Raw genomic sequence first — 10,034 nt, forward strand, 5'->3', positions numbered from 1 at the left:
GGAGCAGCCTGGGACAGTGGAAGGTGTCCCTGCCCGTGGCAGGGGGGTGGCACTGGATAATCCTTGATTTCTCTTCCAACCCAAACCATTCCGGGATTCTGGGATTTTTAACACCTGTCTCCTTACAGCAAGGTGTTCATGAGAGTTGTAACTTTAACTACAAAACACCCCCCAACGCTCCTTCCATGTTTCTGAAGTCCTTGGAATTTGATTTAGAGTGAAGCTCAGTACTCTCGCACCTGCTGGTTGAATGTCCCACTTACGTCCCCGTTAACGTGTAGTGCAAATACAGCAAAATATTTTTGTCTTGTAGCGTCCAGCCCCACCTCAGACCTTCTGTTCCAACTGATTTCCTAACATCCACTATGCTGGCAGCATCCCACCTGAAACAAAAGTTCCTAGTTATGTGGGGTCAGGTAAGCAGACACTTTTACAATATTGTGCAGTTGTGCAAAGTTATTAAAGCTGGCATTTGTACTGGAGGGCATAAAAGACAACTCTGCAAAACCACACAATATTGGTAAAATCAAACCCCAGACAGCCCCACTTACCTGACCCCTGTCCCCTCCCTCTCCTGTGGGATAGATCAGTTTGCTGGCAGGGATTGATCTCAGTGTCTGAAGCTTGGGCATGTTTTTAATGCTTTTTGTTGCCCTTGAGGAACACGGGGAAGGAGGGGAGAAACCCCCTTCTCTCCAAGCTTCTACTTGAGTGCTCCTGCTTGGTTGTGCAAGTGGAAGTTGTGTAACCGAGCTGAGAGCTGGCTGCGCTCTCCCAAACTGGAAATCATCCGTTTAGATGTGCTTGACACCACCAGTTGTAGAGTTCCTAGCCACTTTTGTGATGCACAGGAGAGGAAGTGCTGAAGGGAAGCAAGAATTAATCGGGGCATTGAGCTCCAAAATGTCAGAGGTGGGTTGTGGAGCACCTTGGGCTTGTCCAAGGGCAGACTGGGTGAATGTGTCCTGTGAAATGTTGGAGGGCTCATCTGTTGCCCAGGGGGGCACAGGGATCACACCAGCCTGGTTGGGTTTTACCTGTTCTTTGCAAAGACATCAAGAGATTGCCTGGGTGAAGGGAAGGTGGAGTTGAGAGCTGAAAAAGTGGAAAGTGGAGTTCAGAGCTGTTGTGGCTGGGGGGATGCAGTGTGATACAGGCTGCAAAAGCCTGCAGGAGCTTGGGAGAGGATGCCAGCGTGACACTGGCAGTCAGAGATGGAAAACATCCTTCTGAGGTCTCTCAGGAATGGTTCTGTGGAGGGGGAGAGTTGCCAGTCCCTTCCCTGCCCACACAAACTTCCTGGGCTGGCCCACAAACACACCTGGCCACGGCACCTGGAGCTGGGCGCTGTTGGCTCAGGAAACCAGAGGCAAACGTGGCACTAACTTTGATCCAGCCCCAGCAGCTGTGACTTACCAGTGCTGTTTTCATTGCAGAGCACAAGGTGATCATTGTGGGCCTGGACAATGCAGGGAAAACGACCATTCTGTACCAATTGTAAGTAGCACCTGCGGGGACGCTTGGGGCACTTCCACGTGTGCTCCGTGGCCCTGGGTGCTTTCACTCCGAGCTTTCCAGGTGCCAGAGGGTGCCTGCAGTTTGGGAAGGGCTCTGCTGGGTGAATGAGGTTTTGTTCAGGGGGTTTGGATCACATCACCTGCTGTTACCACGCACTCCCAGCGTCCTTGGTGTCACGGCCTTGGCTCTCTGCCAGCCCCATAAAATATGATTGGAGTGAGTGCTGGCCACGGGACACTGTTGCAAAACTGATCCACGCCACAGATTTGAACAGCAGGCAGATCATTCTGTGAGTGGCAAAGCACCTCTGCCTGCCCTGACTTGTGTCCCCAGCGCTGAGATCAGTTTGTTTGTGGGATGGCATGAAGGAGGAAGGCTGGACCAGCACAAACCCAGGACAACAGCTCCGTGCTGTCCTGCACCCTCTGCCTTCCCCAGCAGCATTGATTTGTGTTTGCCTTGCATTAACCTTGCTCCTGGTTTACATGGGGCTCAAATGAGTTTCATATCTCAGTTTCCCCAGCTGCAGTTTGATAGAGGACACCAATCTGTCCACAGGCTCAGAAGCTGCTGGGTGGCACAGGCAGCTCAAGGTCTGTTTGTGCTGGGGACAGATTGGCCCTTTCCCACGTGCAGTGTGTGGCACTGAGGAGTGTTCCTGAGTCAGAAATAATTCCTGTTAAATGATGTGGCCATGCTGTTCCAAGCCCACATTTCAAATTGGCTTTCTGGAAGTGGTTGGGGTTTGTCACATTCCGACCTGTTTTGCCTTTCCCAGCACATTTCTGGCTGCTGGTGCCCTGCCACTCTGCAGGGAGAGTGGAAGGTGAAGGTGATGGTGATTTATAGAGGGAGTGAGAGATGTTAAAAAGCACAAACATAGTGAAGGGTATTTCTTAAGACTGGAAACTGCTGCAGCTGAGGGCCATCCTTGGTGGTTTTTAATCCACTTCCTCCACAAATGTCTCGCAGTTCTTCCCCTTATTTCTGCAGTTTCAGTGCTTTCTTTTCCCTCTCCTACAGATCTTTGTCTGTCTCCTTTTTCTTTGTACCCACTTGGACTCCACAGGACTTTCCCAGCTCCCCTATTCTCCTGCCTTACTCCTCCTTGACCCTAGCCCATCTTTGCAGTTCCCATTTTTCCTCTTGCAGACGCTTCCTTTTCTCCCATTCTCATACTCAGCTCTCCTTGCACTGGCCCAGGATAAGTGGGATTGTTTTTCAGAGCACTGCACCATCCCTTTATCTCCTTGGCTCTCTGTATCCTCTTCAGGAAATATCCCAGCACCATTACAAGTCTCAAATTGCTGTCACTGTAACTAAAAGCTCTGCTGGAACTTCAAAAAGGTTCATACAAAATGAAAAGCTATATCAAGATGATCAGAAGAAAAAATAATTAAGTTCTTTTGAACACAGATGGTTTGCCTTGGAGCTACTGTTAATTTTTTTGCCTGTTACAGTAGAGTTTAAATAGTCTGAACTTTTGGAGAATCCAGAGCACACATTTGGTTGTTTGATGTGGAACTGGTGTTCTTAGTGACAAAGTCACACTCAGTATCTCTAAACAGTACATTTGAGATATTTAATGGCTCCAGAAAGTGTATGGACTGTGCTGAGGGGAGAAGAGGAGGAAGTTAGAACATGAAGCATTGTGAAGAAAGTCTGGTTTTAGTGGCCTGCCCTGGCAGGAGAGCGGGATGGAGGGGGTGAAGTGTTTCTGGTGGAGCTGGAGGATGAGTTGTTGTTTTTCTGAAACCTTGGAAATCTTGTGGCTTAACCACATTCTTGAAGCAAAACAACTGCTCTGTCCCATGTCAGCCAAAATAGAGAAAGAAGAGCTGAGTGCTCCCAAAAGCTTCTGAAGCAAAAATTCTCTCAGCTCCATGGTTTAATTAATTATAACACATTTTGTTCACAAGTGCTCTCTCAGCTCTATAATTTGATTATTACATAGTTCACTGAGTCCTTTTCATTGCTGTTTTTATTTACGTTTCTGCACCTTCCACCACCACCCCTTGCCTTGGCTGCCCAGGGAGTGTTGCTGAGGTTCTGTCCCAGGGGTGGCTCTGGGTGACTCCCCTGTCCCTTTCCCTGTTCCCTGTGCAGCTCCATGAACGAGGTGGTTCACACCTCTCCCACCATCGGCAGCAACGTGGAGGAGATCGTGGTGAACAACACGCGCTTCCTGATGTGGGACATCGGGGGGCAGGAGTCCCTGCGCTCCTCCTGGAACACCTACTACACCAACACCGAGGTGACAGCCCTGCCTCCCTGCCTCGGGCACTCTGTGCTCTCACTTCTCTGCGAATGGCACATCTCCCTTGCTGTGTCCGTGCTCAGTCTCCCTGCAGTGGGTGCTCCAAAACCTGCCTGGCAGCCCCAAAGTTTCCCTCCAAAACCTGGGCAGCTCTGCCTCACAAGCTCCTGTCATCACCAGCTTAAACACCCCCAGGAGTTTTCAGAGGTGCAGTTGCAGCACACACACACGTGTACATACATACATACATACATACATACATACATACATACATATATATATATATATAAATATTATCAAGCACACAACTTCATAAAAACAATGCTTTAAATCAAGGTCTCCTATAGGTTATCGAATAAAATGTAAATATTTACATTATATTTATAAATAGTATAAATACAAATAATATAACTATTTAAATATTTCATTTATATTTAAATATGTATATTATGCAAATTACATTCTGTATGGTTAAATACAATTATCACAATAATTACCTTTGTTCTCCAGTTCATCCCTATGAGGTGCTGGGATTCCTTAAAGTTCTTTTCCAGCCTAAATGAAGCTGGGAGGGTGTTCTTGGAGTTTGGAGCTTCAGGACTTTTTAAATCCCATGCAAATATCTGTTGGCATGTTAGTTCTTGACCTAGAGAAAGAAAAATGATGCATTCTGTTTTAAAGGCTGCAGTAAATTATTTGAGGGATCTGTGTGGTGCCTCAGCTACACCAAGCAAAGAGCAAAACCAGATCTGGGATTAAAGAGAATTTTCTTGCTTTCAATATGAATTTTTCACTGAAAAATGGAGAACAGAAAGTAAAAAGTTGTGCCAGAGCTGCCTTTGTACCCAAAACACAGCACAAGAGTGAATAACTCCAGGCCTGTGGGATTACTGGGGCTGGAGGGAGGTTTGGGAACAGGGATGGGATCTGATAATCCAGCTGGATAATGGGCTGGGAGTGGGAACAGCAGGAGTTTCTCTGCCTAATAGCTCTCCCTTGTTGCAGTTTGTGATAGTTGTGGTGGACAGCACAGACAGAGAGAGAATTTCTGTGACTAAAGAAGAGCTGTATAAAATGTTAGCACATGAGGTGAGTGCACCCTGTGTCTTTAATATTTATTTTAATATTTATTGTAATATTTCTTTTAATATTTCTTTTAATATATCTGGCTGATACATGCCAAGGGAAGCAGATTTACACTCTGAACTGCCTTGTCCCTGCTGCACTGTGTTCTGTGAAACTCCCAGCAAAGCTGTTAATTAATACTGAATTACAGAAGTAGCCTGTCACAGTGCTCCAGTGAAACAGCAGTTGGGACCTGTCAGGGACATCTGTGGGTTTTGGACTTCAATCCATGTTAATATCTGAATTAGAGCCTTTAAATAATAAAAAAATTATCCTGCAATAACTTAATAATTATTTTGATATCTTCCTGGCTGCCTGAGGTTTTAGAACACTTCACAATGTGTGTTAGAGCACCCAGCTCTAAAACTGAAGGAACTCCAGCCCGTGGCTGCAGCAGTCACTGCTCTGGGGGTATTTGGAATTCCAGAGTGGGAATTGCTGAATTGTACAGACCCTCCTTAAACCTGAGCCCTGGCTCAGGTCTAAACCTGAGCTGGGCTGATGTAAAAGCCAGGCAGCATCTGTGGCATGACCTGAATGCAAACTGGATCAGGGTGTGTGAGCTGACATCGAGCTTCCAAATTTAAGTGTCAGAATAAAAAAAAATTGCATAAAAATGATGGAATTATAGCCTAAAATATTCCATCTATATTTAACCTATAGCCACAGTTTGGGAGCCTGCAGGAAGAGCACAGCCTCCTATGGATTTCCATTGAGGGCTTTGCATAGGATCTTTCAAGTTTTAGGTTTTTTGTGGGTTTTGTTTTGTTTTATTTTGGTTTTGTTTGGTTTTTTTTGTTGTTTTTATTTTTTAAATGTTTGATGTTTAATTTGTTTTTAATAAAGCAAATTCTAAAAGAGCAGGTCAGGCTGTGGGATGTTAAATGTGGCACTGGGGTTTGGTGCTGCTGTCCAGGATTGGGATTTCAGAGCTGGACTCCTCAGGCTGTTGCAAAAACCTGCATCTTCTGTTTCCTGCTCTCTCAAGGAAGATGAAGTTGTTAACGAGCTGATTTTGCCTCAGGGAAGGTCTGGAATTGCAGGCAGAGTGGAGCCGATTTGGGGGCAGTGAATGTGCCCTTTGTGTCCCTGCAGGATGTTCCCAGGCTCCCTCTCCAGACGTGGCTGTGACGTTGGGAGAGAGCAGCAATGAAAGTCAAATATTGATTTTAAATCGCTTTTCTTTGCTCCTTGAAAACCTTTTCTTTCTCCTAGCCAGTTCCATGGAGTTGCTGTTAGGGCAGAATTGAGTTGTCCAGCTCAGTTCCAGCTATTTTCTGGAGCAGTTGATTATTTGGGAATTAATTTGGCTGCTTGCAAACAGGAGTGTGCCTGATAGGCAGCTCAGTGCTTGAGCTGGCCTGGCTTCCTGGGAACACCTTTTTGCTTTCCAAGGGAAAGATTTTCAATAATATACCCGAGCCTTCATGTAATTCCAGGCAATTTGAGGTAAAATAAGCTGATCCCTGGAGTCACTGTTCCAAATTGTCTCTGCTGCTCGGGTGTGGTGGTGTTCACAGGGGTCCCAGGATGAGGGAAGAGATGAGAATGTTGACTCCATGTTTCAGAAGGCTGATTGATTATTTGTGATATATATTACACTAATACTATACTAAAAGAATAGAAGAAAGGATTTCATCAGAAGGCTGGCTAAGAATAGAAAAAGAAAGATAACAAATCTTGTGACTGACCAGACAGTCTGGACAGCCAGACTGTGATTGGCCATTAATTAGAAACAACCACATGAGACCAATCACAGATGCACCTGTTGCATTCCACAGCAGCAGATAACCATTGGTTACATTTTGTTCCTGAGGCCTCTCAGCTTCTCAGGAGGAAAAACCCTAAGGAAAGGATTTTTCAGAAAACATGGCTGTGCCACTCAGGTACAGGGGTGCACAGGGCTCTGATCCTCGTGGAGCACAGCAAAACGTTGTGCTGAGATTTTTACTCCTCATCCATGGCAAGAATTGGCTGTTTGCTGAGCTGGATCAGGGGATTTCCTGCAGCTCCTGCCAGCCTGCAGCTCTTTGCTCTGGAGCATTGTTGGCTGGGGCTCTGGTGTCCCCTCCTCTGCCTCCAAGGGCTGCTCTGCTCTGTCGTGACCTCCTCTCCTTTCTTCCCAGGACTTGAAGAAAGCAGGGCTGCTGATCTTTGCTAACAAGCAGGATGTGAAGGAGTGCATGACAGTAGCTGAGATCTCCCAGTTCCTGAAGCTGACTTCAATTAAGGATCACCAGTGGCACATTCAGGCCTGCTGTGCTCTCACTGGAGAGGGGTAAGAGGGATTTGTGCCCACAGGAGGGGAAGCTGGAATTGCTCTGGGGGTTGTATTGGGGTATTTGTGTTTAACACACATTCCTCCCCTGTCCATAATCCCAGAATGGTTTGGGTTGGAAAGGACCTTAAAATCATCTCATCCCAGCCCTGCCTTGGCAGGGACACCTCCCACTGTCCCAGGCTGCTCCAAGCCCTGTCCAGCCTGGATTTGGACAATTCCAGGGATCCAGGGGCAACCACAGCTGCTCTGGGCACCTGTGCCAGGGCATCACAGCTTCATAATCTTGATACTTACAAGATTTTTGGGCTCAGAACACCAAATCTACATCAAACCCACAGTGTCACCTCACAGAGATAAGACTTGATATGATAAGGGCTTAATGTGGGTGGGATGAGGTGGGGGCAAACTGAAATAGTCTTAGGTTTATTAAGAATAATCCTAATTAGGGAGAACTTCATGTCTTGAAGATCTGGGATCTGAATTCTCTGGCCACAGGTGATGTAATAAGATTGAGCAAGTGCCATACAGGGAGTGAGGAGTTTCCAGAAATGATTGAGAGTTCTTGGGAAGAGTTTAAATTGTTGCTGTGGAGTTAGCTTTGGAGTTATCCCGAGAGGTGCCAGCATTCCCTAAATGTTGTCTCTTGTGTCCCCAGGCTGTGCCAAGGACTGGAGTGGATGATGTCCCGGCTGAAGATCAGATGATTTTTAATGACCTCTTTGCACAGACATTGCTGCAGCAGAGCTGTTCCAGTGGCAGATTGGTGGGGTGGATGTATTTATACTGAACTGATGGCAACTGTATTTTCTACATAGCTGCACACACATACACACACAGACACACAGACAGACACACGGACAGGAGCTGGGAGCAGGCACAGGAGCACTCGGGGCTCCAGGTTGGGTTGGGCTCCTCGGAGGACGCGCTCAGAGCTGTGACCAACCTTCTTTCCAAGCTGCCCCTCGGAACAGCCCAGCCTCAGGCCTGGGGAGGATGGAGAGAGAGGAAGGAGCTTTTAACGTAGAGTTTTCTGATCCCATTGTAGCCCTCTCCAGTGGGAGGTGTTGGTTCATTATCCCAGGAAACCAGCGAGCGAATCACTGGCGCAGGTAGCGACTCTCCAGCATTTCTGAGGTGGCAGATGTTACAAATGCAGAACTCTTTTCCTGTATGTGTACTGTACATATTTGTGTATATTTATACCTCAATCCTAGGTTAATTGCAATCTGCTCAGACCAGTGTAAAGCTGAATCAGTATGTTGGCAGTAGTGCTAATCTGTGACACGGCCCCGTCCCCGTGTCACCCGTCCCTCCGTGTCCGTACGGCTGTAACGTCAATCACACCTTGGCTCTCCACAACCTGATAACAAACTCTCTCTTCAGCCCATTGCTTGTTTTTCCACATGATTTTTGGATTAGGGAGGAGGCTGGAATGGATTGAGGCACACAGATTGGGCTTCGAATTCCAGGGTTGGCAAACAGAACAAATTTGCCAAAGAGTTGCAGATGAAATGGGTTTTCCTCTTTTATGTGGTCATCATTGGATTGGGTGATGCTGCAGGTCCTGTCCACTGCTTTCCTTCTCTGCTGTGCTGGTTGATTCAGGTCTGGCAGAAATACCTTTGGCTGTCAAAAAGGGAAAGGTATCTTTTCTTTTTCTTAACCAAAGAAGAGGCACAAAAGTATGTTTGAAAGTGTCACTGGAATCGTACAAGTCAGACTCTAATGAAGTGTTTTTCAGAGGAAGAACTCTCTTTGCTACATAAAACGTGCAGATACTAAAATGTGCAGATGTATCAATATGCAGTGGAGGGGACTGGATGGACAAAGCAGATAACACTACTTGAAAAGCTCTAGGTGACCCACACGAGTTCCAGGGCAGAACTTCTAGAAAGCAGAACCCCCTTGCATGGTCCCCAGGCAGTGTGAGAACACTAGGATCACCTCTCCCTGCTGCAGCTCCGCTGGGTTGGCTGTCCCAGGCAGAAGGGAGTCACAATTCCCACTTTGGAGGATCCAGGCAGTTGGGAAGGCAGTGGGATGGTTGGAAGTGTCAGGCTCTTCTGTGGGAGATGCATTGGGAGTTCAGCAAAATGAAACAAAGCTGTGTGTAAAGTGTTCTTCCCTTTCTCAGCCCCCGTGTCTGGTAAGGATAGAAAAGGCATTTTAAAGACATTTTAAAGCTTAGTTTGAACTTTTTAAGGTGCTTCTCTTTGGTTCTGGGATAATCTGGTCAGCTCCTGCCTTCCTGCCTACGTGCCTCCCTGGGAGCATGGGAATCCTGGGGAAAGGAGGGGAGGCAATCTCTTATGTCTGTATTTAACAAAGGCAGGTAAAGAATTTAACTTTTTAATCTATTTTTGGTATCTCCAACGCTCCCTGGCTGGGGGATCTGCTGTCTTTGTTAAACATTAAGGTGTACATGCATATATCTCTAGTGCATGCACATAGATCTTGGTATTTAACTGGTGTATTGCAAAATGTATCAATGTTTGAAGAATTAACAATTTAATGCAAAGACTCTCTCAGTTTCTCTGACAGTATCTACAAGCAACGAGCTCTGTGCACACTTGCATATGAAATGGAATTGTACATTTTCTAGTCTAAAAAAAGAAAAAGCAGACTTGCTTCTAAACCCAAGTGTTTGGTTTTTGAGTCTTATGTCTTCCCTGGGCTGAATCCACACAGGCTGGGTGCGCTGGGGGCTGGTTGGTAAGAAAAGGAGCTGTTGCTGTTGGTGGTGGAGCAGTGTTGGGGTTTCTGCTGCTTGGTTGTGCGTTTGCAGGAGCTCTGTCAGGTGCTGCAGGTGTGGGTTGTGTTACAAGCAGATACTCTGTGTTTACACATCACTTA

General features: G+C 46.6%; 1 protein-coding gene across 1 annotated transcript; it reads left to right on the top strand.

Annotated features, from left to right (window-relative positions):
* Positions 1 to 268: 268 nt before the first annotated feature.
* Positions 269 to 9,821, top strand: ARL5A (ADP ribosylation factor like GTPase 5A). Its single transcript, XM_031064392.1, has 6 exons — positions 269 to 416; positions 1,437 to 1,497; positions 3,625 to 3,772; positions 4,781 to 4,864; positions 7,027 to 7,178; positions 7,837 to 9,821. Exons 3-6 carry the CDS (start codon positions 3,629 to 3,631, stop codon positions 7,883 to 7,885), a joined length of 429 nt encoding a protein of 142 aa, XP_030920252.1. The 5' UTR covers positions 269 to 416; positions 1,437 to 1,497; positions 3,625 to 3,628; the 3' UTR covers positions 7,886 to 9,821.
* Positions 9,822 to 10,034: the final 213 nt, after the last annotated feature.

This window comes from Geospiza fortis, unplaced genomic scaffold (assembly GCF_000277835.1).
Source record: "Geospiza fortis unplaced genomic scaffold, GeoFor_1.0 scaffold677, whole genome shotgun sequence".
Classification (NCBI taxonomy): Eukaryota; Metazoa; Chordata; class Aves; order Passeriformes; family Thraupidae; genus Geospiza; species Geospiza fortis.